At 39.8% G+C, this 27,381-nt stretch overlaps 1 protein-coding gene across 1 annotated transcript in view; it reads right to left on the bottom strand.

Moving 5' to 3' along the window:
- Positions 1-1,558: 1,558 nt before the first annotated feature.
- NMT2 (N-myristoyltransferase 2) overlaps positions 1,559-27,381 on the bottom strand; it is a 31,797-nt gene continuing 5,974 nt past the window's right edge. The window contains exons 2-12 of the mRNA XM_082044910.1: positions 25,150-25,285; positions 18,828-18,972; positions 15,464-15,582; positions 15,274-15,365; positions 15,051-15,167; positions 14,219-14,389; positions 12,915-13,023; positions 9,260-9,430; positions 6,898-7,065; positions 2,730-2,867; positions 1,559-2,528 (exon numbers count right to left, since the gene is read on the bottom strand). Coding sequence (XP_081901036.1) covers positions 2,508-2,528; positions 2,730-2,867; positions 6,898-7,065; positions 9,260-9,430; positions 12,915-13,023; positions 14,219-14,389; positions 15,051-15,167; positions 15,274-15,365; positions 15,464-15,582; positions 18,828-18,972; positions 25,150-25,285 — 1,387 coding nt within the window. The 3' untranslated portion in view covers positions 1,559-2,507. The remainder of the gene's footprint in view (positions 2,529-2,729; positions 2,868-6,897; positions 7,066-9,259; positions 9,431-12,914; positions 13,024-14,218; positions 14,390-15,050; positions 15,168-15,273; positions 15,366-15,463; positions 15,583-18,827; positions 18,973-25,149; positions 25,286-27,381) is intronic.

Here is a 27,381-nt window from a genome sequence, read left to right on the forward strand (position 1 = left end):
GGCAAGAGGTAAGGGGTGGACTGGTTGGGGTTTTTTTGCCTTGCTTTGTAGTCCTTCCTCCATGCCCTTTGTTTTGGCTTTTTGGATGGCTAAAATTTTGAAGTCATGCTAGCACTACTGTATTTAATTCCCATGCTGGCTAACAGTAACATTTATATCAGCCTTTAAATGGAGCATGAGGATTAGTTTTGGTAAAGCACATAAGCGCAGCAATCATCTTTCAAGCGTTTTGCTGCCTGCCCAGGTCCATAGGTTTCTTAAGGGATTTGCATGCCCTCTGCAGATAGACGTTACTCTGGGAAAGGAATGAGATTGTTCAGAAGAGTGGTGGGACAGGCGGTGGAGCGAGCCCTCAGTGTGCCAGTCTTTGTGAAACCATCCGTCAGGTTTTGAGGAGTCTTACCTGGTGGCTGTCCATGGCAAGACTAACGCACAGACACGTTCAACTTGGGAAAGAACAGAACAGCCTCTGCTATTGAGCTGCTGGCAGTGGCACCCACCCGGATAACTGTTAGTTAAGTACCTGGTTAGGAAATGAGAGTGAGTTGCCACAATTTCCACCTCCTGAGTAACTGCTGTATCACATGGCTGCAGGCTGAGACACCTTCAAGATTCACACCCTTTTGATGCTGTGATACTTCAGCAAAGCACTTGAGGTGAAGGGCACGGCTCCCTCTGCACCATCTCTTATGGCTGCTACTAGCAGTCAGGTACCAGAGTGGCCAAAGTCGTAAAGCCCAACTGCATCACTAGACATCTGAAAGACCTCCTTTGAAGCCCCTTTAAATGCATGAGGTCCTGAGCTGGTGCACACCCAGGGGTCAGACAAGCCAAGTTCAATCCCTTCCTTTGATTGAAGGGGGTCAGATGCTTTAATCACAGATCCATAATGCAATAAGGGAAAGTCTTTATCACTGTCTCTAGGGCAGAATCCTCTGACCACAATTCAACAAGAAAAAGCAACCAAACCACAAACGATTCACACACTGGAAAAGGAGAAGGAGTAAAGAAAAACCCCACCACTGTAAGGAGATGGGTAGGGCTAGCAGTTATGAAGAAGAGACAAAATTCTCTTTGTCTAAATTGATGTTTTCAAGTACAGAAATCAACTTTCAGCGAAATCTGCTGTCAGAATTACAGGCATGTTTAAAAGGAAAGTGTAGACATTTGCATTTCATGAGATATTCAAGTCACATTCAAAAGATGCTCACAGCACAGAGGCTTCACTACCACAATTTGGCACTTACTTTCAGCTAGAACAGTTTCTTACCGCAGATTTTCTGGGTGCTCACGTTACTGTAGCATCTGTGAGCCATCTTACCTAGCAATGACGCCACGCTGGGCTGCATGTAAAGTGCTTCAGAAGCCGCTCTGGTTGCCGAGCATTCATGAGGGAATTAAACCAGGTCCCCCACCACCAAAGATGAGCCCTCCTGCAATTCCGGAAGCGCAGCACAGAGACTTCCGAGGACTGAGGGTAGAGCATTTCCCTTCTGCTCACCAGCCACATCTATAGCAAAACTTCTTGTTCCAAAGTCAGGATAAAAACACTACCAGGAACAATTTATGAATACGTATTTACACAAGATACTTTTCATTAGAATTACAGAGTTCATAGGAAATCATAGTAGACAAAGGAATATGTGCAATTTTGCAGAAGCATTGAAAACATTCAAACTATAAATATCCTGAAAGCACTACTAAAATTCTTAGTTTTACACACAGGCTGATGTTATTCTACTGAGGAAAAACTAAGGTTTTGTGCCACAACTGTAAATTAAGTACAGTAATGTATTATCAATCCAGCAACATAGTTAACACCTGCACTGAACAGTGCGATACTGTTAAATCAATCCACTGATCTATTGAAGATCAAAGTACAAATCTGTATTTTTATTGATTTGGCAGCGTTGCTTTTGGAGAAACAAATGCACTAGTTAAACCAGTACATTGTCATACTGCTCCAGTTACAAAAACATCCAGGACTTTCATAGAGCTACAAACGTATCATACTTCATTATTTGCCCCCAAATGATGATCTCCATGTTAAGTAAATAAGCAAAGATACCCAAGTTTGTATCCTTCATTCTGTTACACTGACAAACATACACCACCACTTAATAAATAGAAATGCAGCAGTTCATCCACATAATAGCAAATATTTTTGTACCCTAATCCACCACTGAAGTTCAGTTTGTACAAAACAGTCTTTTTCTACAGAGTGGAAAAAATACCTTCTTCTCATCAAGGTGCAAGCTAAGCTTTGAAACTTAAATGAATGTGCTTTTATTCTTTTCATGGGCAATAAAAGAGTTTCATGGACCTTCTGATCTATCTGAAAATGCATAAATTTGGTCACAGATGGATGTCTTCATTGTTCAGGTTTAATGGACTATTTCAGTATCACTGATGTTGTGCTTTTGTTCCTCTTGAAAATACCAATCCAAGAGTTATGGAGATCAAATTAACTCAACAATGACCTCAGAGTTCTAGAAACGTAAGTGTCCTCATTGTAATACAAGACCAACCTAAAGGAAAAAGAGAAATACAGTAGTTTAGTTCAAGTATGGCAATAAATCTAAACATCGTTAGTTTTCTGCACCTCAGTTATGGATCTTAAATATGACCAATTAAAAAAGTTACTTTAAAACTTTCACTCATTTTGGCCAGTGTAGATTAATGCACCATTATACCTAAAGAAGCTTCTGAATTCTGTTATTCTCCCTTACCTTTTCGGATTCCATGCCAGGACATCTCCAGTTGTACAAATAATACTGCAAATTTCCATCTCCAATCCCAAACTTGAGTTTTTCCAGGAATGTTTTGTTTTCCATTAAGTCTAGTGCATTGAACACATCAAATCCTTTCTGGCAATAGCAAAACATTTTTTTTTAATTTTACTTTTCAAAATTTCAAATGATGCACAAATGATACTTTACACAGTGGCATAACAATATCCAAGAGACTAGGCTAATTAAATGGAAAAAAAAAGACTTGGGAATAAATTAATTAGGTACACACACAAATTTTCCCCATAAAAAGTGAAGTATAAGGCAGAAATTTACTTGAAGATTAACTCCAAAAGGATAGGAATTTTAAAGCCACTTTCAGGGATAAATGTCTGAGGAGTCCCTAAAGCATTATCCCCTATTTTATCCTTACAGATATGCATTTTTTTAGTCACACACATTGTTTTGACACACATGACCTATTCCAGCAAAAACCATATAGATACAACTTACGGTAGTTTTCAGCCATTTCTCATTCTGTTAATGATAAACATTGTATTTTTATGATTTGGTCCTTTTCTGAAATGCCATTGCCTTTAGAACTCCAGCCTTTCACGTTACTCTCCCTCCCCTACTCTTGCACCCTCTAACGTCTCCTCTTTCCACCAGCCTCCCAAATTCACCACTCAGAACCACCACACAGCCAAATTAGTCTCAGGGTTTTATGTAGCAACATAAACATACTCAATCCTAACTCACTGAGAACTCAACAAACACTATAACAGTGACAATCATCAGGTATGAACAGCTGAATTTGCTTGGAGTTCCAGATATAGAAATCAATTTACTTGCAATTAAGTGCAAGGGAGTCTGACCTAAGTTCCCAGAGTCTTAACAGCACAAAGGCAGTTTGCCAGCAGGACTTTCTATACTCTAAGATAAAAATAAGTTACAAAACAATAATGCTCAGTTACTTAAGCACAAGATGGTAAAGAACATTCTTTACTCAGTATAAAAACTAGATGTATTTTTTTTCTTTTAAATAAGCACCCCATATTAAGAAAAAAAGGGGTTGGAGAAGAAGAGTACTTTAAGCTCTTTTAAAAATAGTTCTAAACTGATGGAAAGTCAAAGCATGGACAGTGAGTTTAGCAAGGTTCCCCACTACCTTACACATCTATGTGCAGATGAGGCTATGCTAAGTTAAATGTGCTGTGAAAAACATGCAGAAACAAGACAAATAAGGTGGCAAGGATTTGACACTTGGCATCTGAAGAAGTAAATTATGAAATATTCCAAGTTAGTAAGAGGTAATAACAGAAATCTCAGAAGGCAGGAAGGGAAGCGGGGGAGAATATAGACACACTAATGAAGCTCTGCAATTAAGCACACCAAATAAATGATGAAGTCTACGCATGTAGTTTTAATTCAGTATCTAAACATCAGCAGATTAGGTTCAGGTTAATATCTTCTGAGAGGTATGAACAAGTTCCTGTTCAAAGATCCTTGCTCCATAGCTGTGCCAGGACATTAGAGCAGACTCAGAAATGAACTTGTGAGCTCCCTCCTGTTCCAGATCTAGACACCTAGTGTCAGCTTCAACAACAAAACACACAGGGTTTTAGGGGGATTATGCTACTCTTTCCATGCAGAATACATGGAACTCAAGAGCATAACTCCACATTTTGGGGTTTCCTTTGGAGGTCAGGCATTTTTTCTTACAATTGCCAAGATTTTACTAGATTTAGTTCTAAGCTAATTTTATATAGTGTAATATGAATATAAAAATCAACGTTAAACTGATGCGCAAACCCTGAATGCAACTTGCTGGGTTGAATTTGTACCTCCAAAATACATTCTTTGGGAGTAAAAGTAAAGAAAGGACTGTGGTGGGTTGTCCCCCGCCAAGAGCCACACACGCGCCCAGCCTTTCATTTGCTCCCCTCTCACAGGATGGGGAGAAAGCAGAAAGAGGGTAAGATGACTTGTGAATCAGAGTAATGACAGTTTAACAGAGAAAGCAAAAGCTGCATGCACAAGCAAAGCAAAAAGAGGAATTAATTCACGACTTCCCATCAGCAGGCAGATGACAAGTCACTTCCTGGGAAGCAGGGTCTCAGCACATGCAATGGTTATTTGGGAAGAGAAATGCCATAACCATGAGCCTCCCCACCCCTCCTTTCCTCCGGCCTTTATTATGGAGCACAGTATCACATGGTGTGGAATATCCCTCTGGGCATTTGGAGTCAGTTGTCCTGGGGGTGTCCCCTCCCCAGCCTCCTCACTGGGGGTGACAGCAAAAGCCTTGAGGCTGTGCTGCACCGTTCAGCAGCAGCCAAAACACTGGTGTGTTATCAGCGCTGTTTTAGTCACAAACAGAAAGCACAGCACCATATGGGCTGCTAGGAAGAAAGTTAACTCCATCCCAGCCAGACTGAGTGCATTTGTAAACAAAAAGCTGTGAAGAGGAGTGCATTTTTCATTTCCCTTGCCTCACCTCTCCTCATGTAGAAGTCCAAGTGCCAGACCTGCAAATGTAATCAGGCATCTAATGATGCAGGCAGGCCCAGCAGGTACTTTGGAATTCCAAAAGTGTCTAAACCCCATTATTCTAACCATATCACGATCCATTTAAAATAAAGGAATCTCATGTCACATTTAGAAAGGAATCTAGGCAGGGGAAGGTGCAAAGCCCTGCAGCTGTACCACATCAGTGCTTCTTCACCCGTTCCATCCATGGCCTGGTGCATGGCCAGCCACTCAGCTCCCTATGCCACACTTCGAATGGAGATCAACTTTTTCAGACTTTTTAGAATAACTAGTACTAGTATTTCTAGCCACTTCTGAAAATTACACTAGCCACCTTCCTGTGTCTCAACACCTTTCAAAGTCTGTCTCTGTTCCTTTGGTATTATTCTGGAGCTTGAATAATGGGGTTCTGTATTCCCCATGACTATCCAGGAATTTTCCTTGCCAAACAGTTAAACTCAATACTGCTTATAGCTCAACAGGCCTCAGATCACAGACACCGCTCAGCTGCAGCGCTGCACGAACATGGCTGCGACAGACAAGCTGAAGACCACATGGCTGCTTTCCTGCAGCCTGAGGTCTGAACTGATACAGCCTCTGCCAACCATCGCTGCCTTCGTACAGGACCAAGACGGAGCTCCCTGTGCCACCTGCAGCACAGGCGCTCTGAGCACGCTTGGCTGGAGCACGGCTCGCGTGGGCTCGCACCGAGCACTCATCTGGCGGTGCCACAGCACAACAGCGCAGCAGCAACGCTTCAGCTGGGAGCAGCAAGCTTCACGTGTGGGGAGCAGAAAGCACGGCTGTGCTCGGCAGCGTGCTGGGAATGCTTGCTAGGATCAATACCACGGACTGCATGAAGCCTGTGCAGTGCTGTGAATTGCCAGGGTTAAGTAGGTCTCTGAGAATTCATTCAGAGTGCTGGGATGTGCATCACCTGCACAGCTCAGTAACCACGGGCTACGCTGCCATCGGTGTCTGCAACTGCACTCCCATGAAACTCTGATGATTAAGGGCTGAGCGTTAGTTTTTCATCAGACAGCACTAAACCCTTACAATTCTTATGTTTAGAAACTGCATTTATAATCTCTTCCATTCAGCTAAATCATGTATCAGTGTAATTCCACACATGAAGACGTGCTTAAAAGCTACAAAATTACATCCTCTACAGAGCTTTACAGGCAGCAATTAGTAACAAGATAAAATCATAAAACTGGCATAAATAAACTTTTCAATTTTCTAGAAATAAAAAATAGTTTAAACAAGCAAAATAATGTATTTAATAGAACCTATTAACTAATTTCCAAGGGAAACTATTTTAGTGATACTTTCCATCCTTCTGGTAGTTAGTGATTATGGTTATCAACGTGCTCTTGGATGTTTACACAGCTCAAGCTACTGCAAACACTTGATCTTCATGCACTTGTCATTCTCTAGCATCACTCAAAGTAAAAAAGAAAAACAAGCACAGTGTTTTATATTTTAAAATATATATTGCATGTGTCTCAGCTGCACTCTGTGCTGTAGACAGTAACATAAAACAGAATGCAATGGCATAGATAAATTGCTGCCAGTTTCTTACCGCACCACCACTCCTAAGAATACTTTTGTGAAAGAAGCAGAAAAAAACACAACTTACCAATTTAGCTATAATGAGTGCATCATTCATTAAGTCCAAGAGGGGGGTCTCTGTATGAATATTGTAAAAGGAATAGGCAGCTTTGAGGCTTTTATGAACAGGATGGTGCATCACCGTTGAAGGTAATGTGTAGAAACTCAGGAAGTCTGTTAAAATACCGTTTGAGCCCTACCAAAAACAAACAAACAAAAAACAGTAAGAAGTAACCACTCAGTTATTGCTTAGGCTAACACATCAGTTCTACAAACAGTATGTAATAAATGTGGCACAGTTTTGCACACCGTAACTATGATTGTATAATAGGCAATCTTGGCTAAGATTTGAAGGAACTGAAGTCTTGCCAAGGATGTATCTCTACATCAAAGCGAGACTGAAGCGTCACTTCAGAAAAGGTAACAAACATTTCGGTTTTTCTAGTCTATTACGCCAATAACATTTTGACAACAAATTGCCAAAGCATTTCGGGTTGTTTCCCAAGCTTAGCCTGCTAAGAACAAAGCTAACAAAGCACACTTTCAAAATAAGTATGGATTTTTTTTTTTTTACCAACTAAACTTATTTTTTAAAGATTTTTTTAAACTGACGTTCACACTGAGTAATAATTTTCTCAGCTTTCTAAAAGCAGAAAAAAAAAAATGCTGTGCTTGTATACAAAACATATTTAAAGCAGCTCTAGTGATTATTAATCAATAAGCACAATCCATTGGCTAGACAACAGTGCTAAATCACATTGAAATTCTAATAAGACCAGTAGTTATCAAAAAGGTACTTAAACAGAAATCTAGAAGTATCCTACATAAACTTTCTTAATGTTTCACAAACCTCATGAAGTTCAACCATCTTCAAGAGTGTAGATTAGTGGGAAATAGGAAATAATTAATAAATGGGTTATGACTGACATGTTGAGAACAAAAAAAAAAAAAAAAAACACCCAGACTTTCACTGCTCTTATTCCAATGGGGTCTCCTGGTATCTCTGAGAAGATAAGGCAAAGGAGACACACAAATGGCTGGTTTTGCTTGTTTGCTTTATTCTTAGTGACGCATACCCACTATTCTGAGCTCAATGAAGGACCTCTTGTGGATCCTTACATTGATAGTACTTATACAGTAAAAAGTAAAAGAGTTGAACCCATCACAGGCAAAAAAGCTATTGTCTTAGAGCAGGTACAGATTCTCTAGTAGAGATAAACTAACAAGTAACAGAAAAGTTATTAAGTCACTCACTGAATTCAGTAAGGACAATGAAAATATTAATTCAGGAACTATACAGAGTATTTTAAGGTTTTAGCTCTGCACATTCAAAGATGACTTAAATCTGACACTACCTTCTCTAGGTCATGAAGGTCTTAAAAATATTTTAAGCACTAACAAATCTACATTTTGTATGGTGAAAAACTAGTTCAAGAGACAGTGTAAAGCAAGCAAGTGAAGACTGCACTGCTCAGTTGAAATGGCACTGTCAAAATGAAATTGTCCTGTCCCTCACACTGCTCCTGGTGCTTGTGGACTCTTCCGTAGGCTTCAACTTAACAACAAAGCCAAAAACCAACTCAAGGAGGGGGTGGGGAGAGAAGAGGAGGTGGAGAAAGAAGGAGGACGAATAAATTAAACTAGACCGTGGAAGAGTCCAATGAGCACCAGACCCCCTGCAAAGTAAGCAGAAAGCTAAACCTGGACAATGACAACTGATGAGCAGGAGCTCTTATCTCCAGCAACAGTAAGTTTCTACATTCAGCTGAGACTCCTGCACAAATTCAGGCTGCAGTGAGGGAACACTGAGCTTCACAACCTGTAGCTTCTGGGAGAAGCTGGTAGGTTTAAGGATGTTAGTGCCGACCATTTTCAAAAACATAATTCCTCCAGCAGTTGCCCCTAAAATTGGTTTTAAAAATAAATGATTATGAACTGGTGTATGGCAGTTAGACACCTGAGAATGATACTGAATTCAGACCAAATCTTTATCTCAGTCTTGTATCATTTTTCCTTTTTTTCTGGAGAAGGAAATTTGAACTGCTTATGATGATGTCATATATCTACGGAAAAAAATGGAATAATACAGGTGGAAGGGTTGTTTTTAAATATGTAAGGTCCTTTGCTGTAATATTTCCAAGATGGTGATATTCTGAGATTTCAAAATTCTTCTTTAAAATAACTTGTTACAAGAGCACTGCAATTTATCATAACCAAACATTCTCCTTTACAGAATGCAATACAAAGAACAAAGCTTGGAATAATGATATCAAATTCTACCTACAGCACAACTTTTTCATACTGTCCGCATTTCAAAAACTTGATGCTGATATTAACTTTTGTAAGTGGCATTCACATATACATTCATAGAAGTAGTTAGAGTGTGTTACCTCTACTACAAAAGTGTCAATAATATGATCCCGAGGCAGGAACCAGTGGGCTACCTCTTCTTCATCCATCACTGGAGCAAGATTAAACTGTTTCAAGTAAGTATTGATTAATTCTTGTACTGCTTTAGTATCTTTTTGTTCCATTGGTCTCAAACCCGAAGTCTTTGTGGCCTTGTAACAAAAGAAAAATAAATGTTAAGATGCTGAAAGGAAAACTGCATACACAGCAAAGGCTGAAAATAGGTTGCAGAGTCACTCCACTTGCTATAATGCATTCATTATTAGCCTACTTTACCCCAGCCACCTAATTCATTATGCTATTTTACAAACGGCTTTCAATCAGAATTCCCTCTATTCTAATTATTGAGACAGTCTGGGGCACTTTAATCTTTATATTTCATTACTGAAACAACTTAATTTCTCCAGAGAAAGAGATACTATTGCCAACAGCCCAGACTCCACATATTTTGGCTTTTTTTTTTTTTTAGGTCAGTTTTGATTTCCTATTTCCTTCTAAACTACCTGGGGCCCAGACACTGAAACAAAACATAAAGCAACTTGCATATCAGAAGTTAATCTGAAGACAAGAACACTGGTGATTCAAACTTATGAAAGTTACAGTCAAGCTATAAACCAAAGTCAGCTGATAAAGTTTAATTACAAATTATTTTACAGAAAAAAATCCACCCATTCTTAACACTTGCAAACTCCCTTTCTAAATGAACTTTCTAAACAGGCACCACTGCTGTTCTGTTAACAAGAAGGGTTCTCGTAACTTACAGCTTCCTGAAATTAAAAAGCTACAGTAGTTTAACAAATAAAGTTATTTATTTGACTTTAAACACCAGAAGAGGAAAAAAATTGCTCTCCAGTACTATGCAATTAATGATTAAACAAGCAAAGATGGTTAAAGATTTCTCCCCAGCTTTTGTTAGCTTTCCTGAATATTTCCTTTTAGGGAGGATAAGGCTTGTTCTCTTCAGAGCTCATTTATCCTGCATCCTCTGCCTGAGCTACACACTTGGGCATGTACCACATTAATCATCGCAAAGTCAATTGCAGGAGCAGCCAGGTAAAGACTTGATTACTGGAAGCCTGAAATTAGTGTAGCTGATTATGCTCTGCTCAAAAGGAATAAATACCTGGGGGAGGTTTTTATTCACATACTATGCAGCCAGATCAAAAATCAAGGCACGTTTTGCCACAGCTCTGGCCTGTGTGTTTCATTTTGGCCTTCCTGCTTTTGTGAGCAGCTTAGGATTGCAGTTTGCCTCCACAATAACACATAGTCTAGATTTTTAAATGCTGTGAATCCATAAGGGTATTCACCTGACTTGTCAACACGATGCTGTATTTCATTCATAACCTCCTTATGAACTACAATATAAAAGGTTAATTTCAGCTCCCTCTGAGCCTTCATCCCTCTTCTACAGGCGTACACTGGAGCAGGATGGGAGGAAAAGCAGTTTTATGCCCCAGCAACGCTCAGAATGGCCACCAGTAAATGATTATTTGCAGCCCCAGAAGTGAGGGAAAGTGTACAGAACTGGGCTAAAATTTGTTTCTCTACCACACACATCAAGCTGCACTGGGCACAAATCCATGTGAGTATCCTGGCTCAGGATCTCAGTCAGGAAAAGACATACAGAGATAAACTAGCTCTGTCCTTATTCTAAACACAGCCAAATTTACCTCTTTCAGAAAGCTCCTTGCTCAAGAGATTGAACAATTAGAAAAAAACTTATTTTTTCTATCTATAGGTGTATGCACACAGTCTTCAGTGAGGATGTGTGAGGACTGTACAAGTGATTAGGAATGATTAATTCCTCTTAAAGGGAGATGAGCTGCCAATGGCAATGATATGCCAAGGACTCTAAGAAAAGAGGTTAGAATGCAAGAAACAGTGTTTGGTGCTGTGGGACAGGACAGAGCGGCTGGAAGGAACCCATTTGTGTGGCAGTAAAGTTCACGATAAGACCCTGAAACTGAGGGTAATGATCCTCAACAGCACCTAAATCCTTCCTTAGGAAAAAAAAAAAAAAACTCAAAAAAAGAAGCAAAGCACAAGATCTAAAGAGAAAACATTAGCACAAAGACTAAACCTTTATTTTCCAAGGGAGAGGTTACCAAGTCCAATCTAAAAATAAATGAACACCTGAGGCATATGGACTCCTATATCACTTAGTTCTGAAAGCTATTTTCAAAGCACCTGTTTTCTATTTGCATGTCTCTGTATGGCATGTTTGCCTTTGCTATATTTTATGAATGAGATATGGTGTGTGCTTTGTTTTCCGTAAGTTATTTTTCTGTTGAAATCTGGGGTTTATGATAAAGCAAGATGATCACAGTACAACTGCTGTTGTTTGTAATGATTCTCTGTAGTTATGCTTTTTATACTGTAAGATCCTTACTGTTTAAACTATTATTTTCCTGTATTGTTTCCATGAGAAACAGTACCAGAGCTGCCACCAAAACCTATATTTGAAATTGTCTACTGCACTTTTTTAGACTATTAAAAAATTATTTCAAGATTTGATGAGAGCTATATTTAGCTCTCCAAGATTAAAACCTAATTAATTTGGTTATTAATGCCTAAGCTCTGAAAACGCTGCCCTGTCCGCAAAGGAGAACCTGCACGTGCAGGCAGGGGCAGCGCGCGGGCAGCCCAGGAACCTGGTCCCACTGACAGCAGCCTGTGCTCTGTAGTGAGGAGCGCATAGTGTATTACTCAAATATCTAAGCAGGAACAGACCCTGCAGCATCAAGCTAAATATAACCAACAGACACTATTCTCCAAAGTCAGATAAATCATTACAAAGTACTATGAGTGAGGAAAAAAGTGGGGTTTTTTTCCTAACTAAAAGGGAAGTTTTGTTTGAATAGAAAAGGGTTTACCGATATGGTACAGGTAAAGGATATTCTGCAGTCCATCTAAATAGAAAGGGAGCTTTTACAAGCTATTAATTACAGCAATGATATCTTTTAATAGTACATCTCAGGCTACTTACAGTGACTTGCCCTATCATGGAAATGCATCCTAGGGCTTTTTGCCAGCCTAACTATTAGCTGCAAACATGAGAAAAAATATTTTTAACTAACCTAGATATGCCAGAACACTTTTTTTTTTTTTTGCCAGACCATGCAAATAAACAGTACACAACACAGAGGTGGCTTTTGCTGAGCCTGCTCCTTGCAGAACAACATTCTCTGACAGAACAGAAAAAAGCTGTGAATTAGAGTGGAATCAACAATCTCACTGTGCTCAGCCAACCTTCTGATGGACTTCCCTAAGAATTTTAAGACATGAAATGTTAATTTCCTGTTCCAGTAATCTTTTATCAGATTAATCATACCGAGAATAGTCTTATGCATCTTCAACTCAATCCCACATGTTTATGCAGTCAAGGTTTCTTTTTGTTTGTTTAGGGCTTTTAGATCAACATTTCTATTTTCTCCATATACAGATCTACATTTCCAGCAATAGTCTCTTCTGTTTATAATAGCCCTTAAGGTCTTTTTCATCAACCAGAGATTTTCTTTAATGTCCTGCATGCACTGCCTTTCCATACAAAAGCCTGTGCTGGCAGAGACAGATGGAAGGTTATTTTGGGCCTCATAACAACGGTGGGGATTCTCTAGAAATCATGCTGCTTACATCAGGAAGTCGGTAGAGCTTCATTGTTCTTTGTAGAGTCATATTTCTACTCAAATGTGAAAATTTCACCTCCACCAATTTTCTGGGATTCAGTGATCGATGCCAATACCTGGAAATAGAATTAACAATGAGATTATTTTAAGCGTCAGCTTTACTTGCTTCCATTTCCCTACTTTCTTGCATTGTTCCGTCTCCTCTCCAGATTTGTTCCGAAGCAAGCTTGTACTGTGTCTGTGAAAGGCTTGAGCAACAAAAGATAAAGCTATATTCAAGCAATAGCTTTTGAACAGGTCTGCTACCACCGTATGTTGAATCTAAGCAAAGGCTTTTTATGACAAAACGAGTAATCACAGGGCTAAACAATTTAGTACTTGCCATACCCTGGACAATCTCACCATACTTACATGGTAACATTTATTTTCTTGTACAGACAGGACCCTCTGCTCATGTCTAAGTAGTTTGTTGAAGGAGATCTCCTCTTCCGAGGAGATCATTGTGCAACAGAACATCCCTGGTTACCCTGACACAGGATGTCCGTTTTTTCCATCCTTCCTTTCAGAGACACACAGGATCTTTGGTGTTGATAGGTACAAACACAATTTCAAATAAAATATTACCCTGTCCTCCAGAAGGATAGACACCTGAACTAATACTGCTGAAACTGAACTTTTCCCAGTAGAAATAAAATCAATTCCAAGGAAACAAGATAGTACTCGATTACATACAACTCTTCTTACGTGATAGTTTTCCGATCTTTATCAAATGCTGGTGAAGTCCTCCTTTCTCCAGGAAAGATGAAAGTATTTCAAAAAAGCAAATTGTACAATTCCCAGAAATGCTCTGCTGCCTTTGGCAAGCAAGCAAGTCAACAGGAAGTGTCCCAGGAGGGAAACAGACCAATTAAAACTCACAGGTATATAGTTCTGTCAATGCTAGCATGGCTTCCACCAGAAGGTTGAGAGAAACCTCTATTAGTCTATTTGAGGTACGATAAACAAACCAAAAATTAGATTTTAATCTGGGAAGCTGTTTTATCCAAGGCATTGGGAGGGAAGGGAAAGAAAGAGGAAAAAAAGAAGGAAAAAAAAAAAAAGAAAAAAAAAGGGGGGGGGTGGGGAAAGGGGAGGTGGGAAGAAGAACCCCCCCCCCACCCTGACAAACACTCAGGCCTTTCGATTAGTCAAGGCCACAACATTTACTTTCTTTGCATTTTCTGCTTTTATTGTTTCTAGCCAATTACATAAAATGTTCTTTAAAATGACTCCCACAGTAAATGATATTATTATAAACATCACCTAGGTTACCTGCAAGTGGCCACAGGTTTGGGGAGTACCACTCCAGCAGTGTAAACCGCCTGAAAAATTCCTTCCAGGTTTACTCTTCTGGTTATTTCCCGAATCAGTACAGGTGCTACTCGTTTAGATCTCAGTTTCTTATGGACACACAGAAAATTGATTTCTACCATTTTCTTCACACTAAAAGGACATTAAACAGTGGAAAAGTTAAAGAGAGTTGCACATTACATATTTTCATTTGCATAATTATAGTCTTCCATGTTGTGACAGAAAAAACTAAGGTAACAATAAACTGGCTTGTGACAAAGTAGATCTGCAACAAATACTAATCTATGATACTGCAACTGCAATGGCAAATTGTGCAATTTGCAAGCTGTGTCTAAGGTGTTCGCAACGCTCCTTTTTCAGAGCTCTATCAAGACTTAAACAATTACCCTACTATAAAAAGCAGAATGGCATCCAAGCACATGCTACATGGTGTTGTAATACTTTACAATTGCCAGTGTAGGAAGACCCAGCCAAGGAAGTCCAGCTGACTGACTGTCCTTTAAATAATTCTCACTAGGGTCAGAAAAGTCCATGTCATTATCTGTATCATCCATCAATCAGAAAAATGCTTAGATACGTATTACTGGTCTCACTGTAAGGAGCTCATAAACTTTTGCAATGGTAGCGGGGTAAAGGAGGAAAAAAAAAGTCTCTGCTACATACAAAGGATTCCTGTCTTTATGATCAGTGAGCCTCCTCTCTTTTTAAATTCCCTATGGCAATGGATACCGGTTTAAGATTTGTTTCATGGTGTTAATTCTTTTACAAATGCAAAAGTAATGATGCATTTTACCTGTCATAAATACGAATATTTGCAGGGATGGCACTTATGAATCCTACCAGTTTTTTGTTTGAAGACACTCTAACCCCACAGTGCCACTGGGGTAACCAGCCTGGAGGACGTAGCGCCCTAGAATTGATGACAGAAATAATTACAAATTACTGCCTAAGAAGATGTAACAAAAACACCTTTCTTCGCACTCCAGCCAGAGCAGAATGTGGAACTTGCTACTCACCACAGAAGGAATTCAGGTGAATAATCAAACCTAAACATATTATCATCATCTTCTACGTAATTCTCATTTAACAATGTGTATAATTCCTTCAGCTGAAAACACACACAAAATAATCCAAAGATTTATCAACGCACATCAATCAGAATTAACTTCAGCGATTTTAGGTACATCTAAAAATTGTTTTACTTACAACTTCAGCATTGCTAAGATCCAACGTGTCCCACATAAAACCCTGTGGCAAAGAATATGGCTCTAGGCGGACATTGTCCTTATCTGGTTCAATTGCACCATGTGAAGTTATAACTTCATCTTTTGAAGGAGGAGAAAGAAAGAAAAAGAACAACAATAAAAAAGAACAGTTACATTGCTAGCTTTCCTGGTAGTTCTCAAAACTGCATTTAACTCACATCATCTATTTTCTCATCATTATGTCACAGGAACACGAAGCTTTTAAAAATGGTGAAAAAAATATCAGTATTATTAGTTCATATTACTTCTCATTCTCACAGATGGCATTCAGACTAATGACCACCTCATCAGAATATCTATAGATATGCACAAAAATACTCTACCTCAATTGATATAAAATGTTTTGTAACACAGGACAGCAGTTTATCAGCACATGCATAGCATCTAGCCAGCCACGAGACCATGGCCTCATCCTGAGAAACACGCTGTACTGACAGCTAACAAGCTATGGCTCGGATCCTACCACCGACTTGCACAGACCTGAACTCACCGGGATTACTCAGTGGCACTGCAAAGCCAGGGCATTTAAGGGATGCTGGTGAAATGTGAAACTTGGTTCTAAAAATCCTACATGAAAGCATGCTTTCAGCTCTTCCCTGGCTTGACAGCTCTGGTCCCTCAGTATAGAGCTATAAACAGAAGTTGTTCCTCTTCTATGAAGCAGCACCTGCCAAATGTCCATTCGTAGTATAAACTTTTCCCAAATGACACACAATCCTGACAAATAGTTATGGCCTGCTGTCCAGTTTGGAAGATCATACTTACCAGCATCTTTACACAAACTCTAGAAACTATCAACAGCCTAAATGTTACCGCAGCTACACGGCCGACTTGGCCTAACTAAAGGATCTATTGCTAACAATCATAACTAGAAGGCAGAAGGATTCTGAAGCTAATTTAATGCAAAGATCCCTACAGCTATTTCTTGAATCAACAGACTATTTTTTTTCCATCTAAAAATATCCAGCATATCAAATAGTGAAGACTTCCAAATATGTTCACTCAGCAGATAAAGGAAAAGCTTAGTAAAAAAAAAAAAAAAATTTCAACAGGATCAAGAAGCAATTCATAAACAATGTAGAACAAAACCTCTTGCTGGCCAAATTCAACAACATATATTTCTACTGAACAACACAAATCATTTTTAGAGCCAATGTACTTGTTATTTTAGGCTGGCAAGTGACAGACTCCCCTCTCTATAGAAGTGCTGTAAGATATATTGATTAACCTGAACTCCTGGAATGGCTGCACAGACAACTGAACTAGCTCTGAAACAGCTTTGTTATGGCCAGAGTATTTTTCGATTTACACATCAACTTATTTTGGCTAGGCTGTGCTGGTTTGACTGAAATTGAGTTAATTTTATTTGTGCAGTAAGAAACTTTCCTTTTTTTGTAGCTAGCACAGTCTTTGTTTTGCATTTAGCATAAGAATAACAAGATAACATTGTTTTTCTCTCAGATTGAGTTAATGTTTTCCTTTCAGTGGGTAGCTGTGTTTTTTAATTGGTATGAAGAGAATGTAAGAACGTACTGATATCTTAGCTGTTGTCAAGGAAACTAAGGTCTTTTCTCAAGTCTCCAGCTGCAGGTGCAAAGCAAAGCAGCTGGGAGGGAGAGCAAGCAGGACAGTACCTAGATTGACTGACATCCAGGTTGATCAATGAAATACTCCCTACCATTAGCACCACGCTCAGTGTAAAACTGGAGCTGGCTTTTCTGGCTGAGGAGTTCTGTTCTGTTCTGGTTCAGTTCTGTTTGGGTGTTCTGTTCATTCAGTCTTTTGCTGTTTTGCTTGCCCAAAGTTGGCCTTTGGGCATTTCAGCCTTTTGCTTCTTTGCTCTCTCGCTGGGATCAGCTGCATGGGACCAGAGCGCTCTCCTCTCCTCTCCAGGACTGGCTGTATCATTTATTTTATTTTATATTAGTAGTAGTAGTATATTATTATTATTTTGTTGTCTTATTAAACTGTTTTTATCTCAGCCCATGAGTTTCTCCCTTCCCCTTTGATTCTCTCCCCTACTTGGGGGTGGGGGGCAGTGAGCAAGCAGCCATTGTGGTTTTGATTGCTAGCTGCAGTTAAAACTGCAAGATAGGCTCTTCCTCTACCAAGGCAGGATTACTGTGACAATTACTATCGTTACTTTACAGAGGTATCTGGCTGGAGTTCGTACAGAGAAGAGCCAGGACAGGTCAGTTCAATCCAGTAGAAAATATTGCATCCAGGGGAGGATCTGCTCTGGACTTCTGTATGCAAGGAAGTCGGGGAGAAATTACATCACTGTGGATTAAGCTACAGAAATGGATTAATGTGAAATGCTGCCCTGTGGAGAGAGGAGCAGGATGCTCCTGTGCTTTAGACTTTACCTTATTTCCACTTACTCTACACCGGTCTCTAATGCCACAGAGAGAAACCTGCAGAACAGAACTCTGACAACAATTGTGCTGAGATTGCTTTACTTGTGGGGTTCCCAAGTTTTGTTGGTACTTGAAGAGCTACAACTGCTTAACTTGAAGGCAATGAAGGGAGATTAAGAAGGTGCAGAAAGCAACTCATAAAAAGCAAAAGAGTCAGCAACTATCTTCTCCAGGAAAAACTAAGATTTTCCAACCATGTTATCAGGGATCAGATCAGTATAAAAAGTTATCTGCCAAATTCCTTGCAAATTCAAAGGCAAGGAGGAGTCACCTCACCATCTTATTTGGTACCAAGAACAAAAACGGACTCTGAGAAAGCATGTCCTCAAGGTAGTGTTCATTGTGGAGGAAGCAGGTGAACACACAGCAGTAAAAGTGTTTATGCATGAGAGAAATGCCATTATCTGCTTACAGCTGCATGAAAATAGTGGAACCTACAGCAGGAGAGCCATTACCTCTGTGATAGCAAATCTATCTATTGAAATTAAAAGGGGGGAAGCAATAAATACATAATATCGAAGTTTACTCTTTGCCACCACTTTGAGTTCTTATTTTTCCTGACGCAGAAAAGAGTTCCATGTGCTATTGTTCAAGAGCTAAGACCTAAAATATACAAAGGAATGCTATTTCAATAGCATTTTCCATTTTTATTGAGAACATCAGAATGAGATTTATTAACACCATATTTTGTTGCATATCATTTGGAGGGGTTGCAAGCACTTTCCTACGGAACAGCAAGAATTCTATATAAACTACACAAAAGATCAAGGATCTCTACCACACACAGTCCAACTTCATACCTGTTTTAGAGATCATGCCACACAGCTAGCACACATTCTTTTAGTGGTCAGTAAGACAGACCTTATGCCCAGGTCCAGTTAAACTTACTAAGTTTAGGTACAGGTTGCGTATCCCAAAACTGGTATTTACGTTTGGTAGCCTCATCAATATTCTTTGCTGGGCCTTGGCATGCAGATAGCAGCTCCATTGCTCTCTGGATATCTTGAAGCTTCTGCATTGGAATGGCTGGATTCTGCACACAGAGATAAATGGAAGAGGAAGCTTATTAAGTATGTTTACCTTGAACAAGTTGTAAAAAACGTGTCCATTTATTGTACTGTTACATATTCTTTCATGTACTTTTCTTAACATGGTAAGTTTAGGTATCACCTTGGGAGGCAGGAGGGTGGAAAGACAGGTGGGAAACAGACAAGCAGCTTCACAAAATACTTAATAGTTTTGAGTAGCACTTGCATTTATCCATGAAACTCCAGTGTTCTTCATACAAATACTGCAGCACTAAGGCAGGATATCAGTATTGTAATAAAAAGCCCTGCCCCCTCTCCAGTAAAAACCAATAAAACAGCAAAAAGCAGATCAGCATGGCTATCTAAAAATCTAAAGATACTCTTGGTACACACAGAGATGTTTGAAGTTGTACTTTACACATAAAATATAAAATAATATTTAAATTCACTACGGTTGAGTATTTCAGGTACACTGTATTGCAACAAGTATCCACTTTTTTAACCTTAGTTATATTGTATCTGCTTTCTACTAGCCTGCAATAATTATAGTAGGAACCTTACCGCATTGTATCATATGTAGGAGTTAACCATCTTGCTACTAATTCCAACAGTGCCAACACTCACAACTAAGATAATTTTAACTGATAAAAGCAGACTGACAAAATAATCCAACTTTCCACTAAAAGTTGAAAAATCTCTACAGAAAAGGTTCCAGTATAGGTTGGGAAATTACATATGAGAGAGTAGTGTAGGGGAAAGGGACCTGGGGGTCCTGGTGGACAACAGGATGACCATGAGCCAGCACTGTGCCCTTGTGACCAGGAAGGCCAATGGCATCCTGGGGTGTATTAGAAGGGGGGTGGTTAGTAGGTCAAGAGAGGTCCTCCTTCCCCTCTACTCTGCCCTGGTGAGACCCCATCTGGAATATTGTGTCCAGTTCTGGGCCCCTCAGTTCAAGAAGGACAGGAAACTGCTGGAGAGGGTCCAGCGTAGGGCAACAAAGATGATTAAGGGAGTGGAGCACCTCCCTTATGAAGAAAGGCTGAGGGAGCTGGGTCTCTTTAGTTTGGAGAAGAGGAGACTAAGGGGGGACCTTATTAATGTTTATAAATATATAAAGGGTGAGTGCCACGAGGATGGAGCCAGGCTCTTCTCGGTGGCAAACAATGATAGGACAAGGGGTAATGGGATCAAGCTGGAACACAAGAGGTTCCACTTAAATTTGAGAAAAAACTTCTTCTCAGTAAGGGTGACAGAGCACTGGAACAGGCTGCCCAGGGAGGTTGTGGAGTCTCCTTCTCTGGAGACATTCAAAACCCGCCTGGACATGTTCCTGTGCGACCTCACCTAGGCATTCCTGCTCCAGCAGGAGGATTGGACTAGATGATCTTTTGAGGTCCCTTCCAATCCCAAACATACTGTGATACTGTGAAAAGTTATTTGAAAAGCATAAAACCTAAGGCTAAGCATTTCTAAACTGAGCTCTTAAACCCTCATTTTTGATCACTCTGAGTAAGTGCAACTGGAATGAGAATTTTACGTACACAGGAAAGTATAGAGGAATAACGGTAACAGACTTCTAAATCTAAAGGGATTTTTTCTCTCTTTTTTTAATCTACTTATGTGTTTTGTTTTGTAATTTCCCCAGCAGTAAGTCCTGTTCGGAGGCCTCCTCCCAGCAGCATGCTTGTGCTCAGGTTTTCCCAGACTGCAGGGCAATAAATTTTGGGTTGGAAGGAATAGTCTCAATGGACTGGAAAATTTTAGGCAACTCTGTACAGAGGTTTCAAACCAGAATTTTTTTACTGAGTACCAATAGATCACTATTTTCCTATTTCACCTTCTTTCCAGGATGCATGTGTTGAAAAGAACACTAATTTACATGTAATAATGATGCAAAGGTTCATTTGGATGGGCATCTGCCTCTAGTATCCTCAGCCACAAAAGGAGTAAGACTCCCTGCCTGTCGTTCAAGCAGGTAATCATTTTCTATTTATAATTAAAACTTGTACTGCCTAAACATTAGGCAATTTCTTTCATCAGTGTAGCTATTGCAAACTTTACCTGTGAGCATGCTTTAAACACCTGTCATCTGAGTAGCTGTGAATTAACATATTTACAAACGTTAGAGCAACACTATTGCAGCATAAAAAACCTACCCACTTTCTAGATCCAGATTACAGTGACATAAGTTACTTTTCTCAAATAAAAATCAACTTTCCTATTACACAGTGGCCCGATACAAACACTTCTAATGCCACTAGATAAATTCTGAAATCAGAAGATTATGAAATCATACATAAAAACTGACATGCTGTAATTTATTTTGCATGTTTATTTTAAGTCTCTAATGGTTTTTTTCTACATTAAGAAGAAGAAAACGGAAAAAAAATAATATATATATAGATATAAATTACATTCTGAAAAGGTCTTACTAGCATATGTGAAGTACAAAGTTCATGTCCCGATACTAAACACAACATGGCCAGGGACATCAGGAGTAATCTCCTCTCCGTTCAACATATTCGGAGATCTACCTAGCTAAGTTTACTTTTAACTCTTTCTGGTTTCCTTTAATGGAAAGCAAGAAAAACCCACACAGAACTTCACATGAATTGAAAGAAGAATGATTTTGTTTAATTTCAGTTGGGGGAAATATCTCCTCACAGCACAAGACGGGCACCGTTGTACAACAAGGCAACGGTAGGCAATGCTTTTTTGTGCCCTCGGTTTTGGTGACAAGATCTGAACTCAAACCTTCAGTGTCCCTGAGCCTTGTAACAGAGACTGTGGGATTCCCATGACCCACAGCAGGAAAGAGAGTCAGGGACCACTGAGCAAACCCATCATGCACAGGTCCCTAAGACCAGACCGGCTGCATCTGAGGGTGCTGAGGGAGCTGGCCGATGTTACTGCAACTAGCATCGATCAGATTTAAAAGGTTACAGCAATTGGTGGAGGTTTCTTATGACTAGAAAAAGGGAAATGTCACAGCCATCTTCAAGAAGGCAAGGGGGAGGATTTTGAGAACTTTGGGGCCAATATTGTTTAATTATCTGGATGTGACAAAGAGTGCTTTCTCTACAAGTTCATAGATGATACCTAGTTGGGAAGAAAGTTTGATATGCTAGAACACAGAGCTGCTATTCAAAGCTACTCTGACAGGCTGGAAACAGATACTTCATGAAGTGTGATAAAGGCAAATGCAAAGTCCTGCATCTGGGACAGAAAAAGCCCAGGCAATGGCAGAGGGCAGCATGGAGTGGCCAGGAAGCCAGAAAGCTTTGTAAGCTGTAAGCTTTGCAGAAAAGAACCTGGAGGTCCTGGTTGGCAGACCTGAACATGAGCCAGCAGTTTGCTGGCTGGCAAAGGACAGCTGCACACTGGGTTCTACCAGTAAGACTGGCCAGCAAGTCTTGCCCTTTGTTTGGCACCCTTGAGATCACACCTCACAGTTTTGGTTTCCCCATTACAAAGAAAACATTGACACACTGGTGCAAGATCAATGGAAGGCCATGAAGATGACTGGGGAATTGAAGCACATACAAGGAGAAGATAAGAGATCTTGGTTTCTCCAGCCTTAAGAAGATAAGGTTAAAGGAGCAGGAGAAATCTTATTGCTGCCTAATGGGAGGACATAAAGGAACCTGAGCACAATGACAGGACAAGAAACAATGGCCATGAGTTGCAAACCGGCAAAGTACATTCAAATATAAGGAACTACTATTTTTTTTTACCAAAGGTGCAGTCAAACACTGGAAGAGGTCGCCCACAGAGGCTGTGGACTCTCCATCCTTGGAGACCAAAGAACCTGACCTAGGCCTAGGAACCCTGATTGAGTTGAATCTGTTCTAAGCAGGAGGTTGGTCAAAAAAGCCTCCAAAGGTCCCTTCCAATTGAAGTCATTCTGTGACTATGCTGTGCAGGCCATTGGTGACAACAATAATAACTGATAATATTGCAGACCAGGCAAGCTTCATCTGTGTCAGTGTGGTCAGTCTACACCAGTGGGACTTGTAATGGGGAGAGATCAAAGTCTTCTCAGATGGGCAGTGTCCTAAAGGTCACTGTAAGCATATAATGCTAACAAGAATTTACTGCTATGGTTACAGTCATGCTACTTTTCAAAAAGTCCAATATCATAAATAAGAGAGGGAGAAGACAAGCAGACTCACTGTTCTGTTTTTCTCTTCCCCAGACCGGTACAGCTGTTTACAAACTCACCCAACCACAAAATCTTTTTTCAAAATCATTTTCAATGAGTTCAGAAGCCCCACTGAGTATTACCTGATTATCCTGTATATATTCTCTTATAGGTAAGGTATACAATGTAACTTTCCTCTGAAATATTTTGTAATCCTCTTTTCAAACAAGAGCAAGCAAATGCTAAAAGCCTCTTGCTGTGATACATTTCACATAGCACAAGGAATACAAAATCTAAATATCACTTGGGTAGCAGAGAAAATAAATAATACTTCTCCACACTGATCCAGATCAGCAGTCTAAGATGCCTTCAAAAAATTTAGAATGGGAAAGTTGTCCAAGACAGAAAAATGCGTGAAAAAAACCCAGCCAACACTGATGCATTTGCAACTAGAGAAAAGTAGAAGCCATATAAGAACAGTAAAACGCTTTAACTGCCTAGAGTTTGAGAGAAAGACTTAAATAAAGCCTTTTCTTTTATAGCAATAAAAGTGAAAGTTTTGGATCATCGCTAACAAACTGGCCAAACCACTTGTGACAATAAAATAATCACAGAGTGTCACTCTGAGTACACAATTTTGAACAAGGATAGGCTTCCACATCTGTAAAACACACCACACCAGAGAAATGGTGTGCAAGATTGCAAAGTGCTCAGAACTAAAATCTTGCACATGAAAACAAAACAAGTGAAGCATCTTTCTTTTAATGCAATTAGAGGCAACATATGGAACAATAGGTTTGGTCAACAGGGAACCAAGGAACTTCCAGGATACTGCAGCAATAAACTATGTCTTTATGTTAATATTAAAACTGACCTTACTCCAATTGTAAAAGAATTTGAAGTTAGTTGGTTATCGCTTGCAAACAGTCTTCTTGCATTAGTAATTCATGCCATGTGCTTTATAGAAACACAGTATCAAAACATATGGCGAGATCAGAAAGTACGTGAGATCTCTCTACATATTTTCAAGTGTCCTGTGTGCCAAATGTGCTCATTCAAAGCAATGAGGGTAATGCAGAGAAGATCTAGAGGGACAACATGAAACCTATCAGTATGTTAACAAACCAGAACACAACTTTTTCCCTAAAATAAGTTGGTAACCCCAATGTACTTCACAAATCTTAAAGGATGAATAGTACTACTAGAATAACGGTGTAACCTTCTTCACATTACTCTGATAAAGCAAATATAACTACCTCAACATGCTCAATGGTCCATAAACTTTCTTATAATCATGTTATAAACTTCACTTCTCAGGCTCAGATTTCTCTTGAGAAAAAAGCTGTAGATTAAAAAGCCAACATGCCATCTTATTCATTGTTCATTTAGAACACGGTAGTCAAAAGCACATAGACAATGCTATTTTATCACAAAGCCCACAAAGATTGTACATCCTGTCATGTAACTTTGCACTCTTAGACATAGCAGAGGCCTTTCAGGTGGCAGTAAATTTCTTTAGTCTGTACCTCCAAGCTAGAGATTACCGCCTTTTATGTAAAATGACATGCTGCTTGTTTGCCCAAAAGTGACTCTGGTTAGCATAGCAGGAACACCTTCCCTCCTACTGCTGATGCTCGACAGGAGACAGCACTGTGCTGTGCAAGATACTGAAACTGCACTAAGCCAAGTTCAATGGTGGTTAAACTACAGGCAATCCATCAAACATAACATCTATTTAAAAGCATTACCACTGCAGATTAAGATTCCCTGCAAAGAAGATCTCACTAACCTGAGTCCTAACTGCTGGAAAAGAAAGACAAAACACCTCCTCCTCTGCTTTTCTCACAGCGCACCACCGTGGTGGTGACAACGCTCCAGATAACTTCATACAGTCTGCAAACACAAGGTCTCACTTTGCTTCTGTCTCTATTCAGGGCAGTAACCATTTGCTTAATTCTGACACGTTAACATAGAACTACCAACATACAAAATTAAATCAGAAATCAACCACGAATTAAAAAAAGAACCAGGCTCTCACTTTTGAAGGCTGCTGAATTTTAATCTCCTGGGAGTCAGATGCAGAATCTGATTTGGTGCCTCCAGAATTTGGTTTCTCCTTTTTTCTCTTCTGCTTCTTTTTCTTCTTCTTCGCTCCCAAATCCCCTCCAGGACTTCTGCCAGAGATTCAGAGAACGTGCAGTAAGAAAAATCAATACCACCAAGCTTAAAATAAAAAAAAAAAAAAAAGCATTTTAATATGAAAATCTAACAGCAGTTCGAATGTGAATAAAAGGCTGGAAAAGGAAGAGGGGAACTGAGAGAACTGATGAAAAACTTCTTGCAAGTGCTTTCCAATTTGTTTTATACTCAGACCCCTGCACAACCAGGCATTTCCACACAGCGTTGTCAAATTGTGACACTATATAACAGCCAGTGCTCTTCTCCAGGCTATTACCTGGCACACACATCAAACAACCAAATTCAACAGCTGAGAGGAACTCAGGAAAGTGCAGGAACTGGGGAAAGTAACCTCCTTGGAAATTCAGTAACTACTAGTGGCCCAATATATTTTCCCTTCACCCTCAACCACCAGGGGCATCTGAATTTTTGAAGAATCCAAACAAAAATATTCTGTTTTCAGGGAGTTTTGTTTCTAACCTAAGTAGTGATGGAAGTCTTGCTGAAATCTCAGTAAGAAACAACACAAAATGAATCAAATATTTGTTCTTTAAAACAGTAAGTAGGATGGGGTCAAATTTATTAAAAATAAAAATAAAGCAAAACCAACAAAGCATACATTGCACTGGCAGATTCTGACATATTTTGACTATTGATAATACCACTCCTTTCTTCTTCAAGGAGATTCTAATTTGACAGATAATCAAGATATAGAATCAAGATTAGATTAGAATTTGCAAGTGTGGGAGGTGTTGGCAGCTCTCAGACGGAAGGCAAATAAGGAGGCAATGAGTCAGTTAACAATGAATCCTCCTGAAGAGGTTAATCTCCCAGCAAAACTACACTGTACATAATGGAGCTCAAGACAGACACTGGGGTTTCGGGGGCTTCGGTGTTTTTTACTCAAAAAGAGTCAGTGCAACAAACAATTGTTTATTTTAATTCTGGAGGGGGAAAAAAAAAAACAGATATGATACTGGCAAACCCAAAGAAGGAGAACTGAGAAGAATGTGTGAAGTTATTAAGGTTTGCAAGGGCCATGTTATTCATTGTAACACACTCACTTTCAGGATTACGATGTCCAGCCCTAGCATCTATACCACCCATGCCAGAGCTGAAGTTGGCAAGAAAACACTCAAATGTCCAACCAGGAAGCCAAAAGCCTGCCATTTATCAAACAGGCAACTCAACTAACACATATTTTTGTGGGACCATTACTGTTCTCTAGAACAGCCTGCAGTGAAACATCAGCCCTCAGAAGTCCTTAACATTCACAGTAACACTGGGTTAAGTTCTGCTCCCATAAAGAGAGAAGAAAGTTATAAATGCAGGACCCTCTGGGATGGGACCAAGGAGCTACTCAAAGGACAACAGTTTCTTTTGCAGAATGAAGACACTGCCTGACCACCGAGACAGTTCTGCTAACAATTTCTACACCCTCAATTTAAAATAATCAAATTTAAATCTATTTGAAGGCCTGTATACCAAGCTGACATTTTTCACAGAAGCTAAACACAGAACAGACTCAGAGGCCTGGCAACAGGTCATAAATATGTGAGAGTGAAAAAAAAAAAAGGTGTACAAGACCTAAGACTTTTTACCACCTATGGCAAAACTGAAATAAAAGCACCAGGGGAAGTGACTTCACCTTTGCTAGGATTAATTTAATGAGGTACTCTTCTACTTCTTGAACTGTCCGTGAACTTTTGCCTTTTCCTCTGACCTCTCACACACAGCACACAAATGATGCCACAGTGTCCTTGAGCTGACTCCCAAGGGCTCTTGTGTTGAACACGGGTCTATGAGGAGTTTCAGCAAACACCATCCTGGAGCAGCCACGTTCCACCGGCCGTGAGCCCCACGCCACCCCCGAGCCGCAGCGGTGCAGCTCTGCTCTTCTTGCCTTTCACAGGACCTGGCCCCGTCACACCACCCACCAGGGAATTCTGCTCACTGGGATTACCTGAGGGTCAATGTTTTATTTAGTTTGGTGAAATAATGAATCACTGTACTAAAAAAAAAAAAGTTTGGCAGCTATGGAGAAAGAGTAACTTTCCCAAGCTTTGCTAATGTTAACCTAGGTAAACTGTAC

This window comes from Streptopelia decaocto, assembly GCF_964273445.1.
Source record: "Streptopelia decaocto genome assembly, chromosome: 2".
Classification (NCBI taxonomy): Eukaryota; Metazoa; Chordata; class Aves; order Columbiformes; family Columbidae; genus Streptopelia; species Streptopelia decaocto.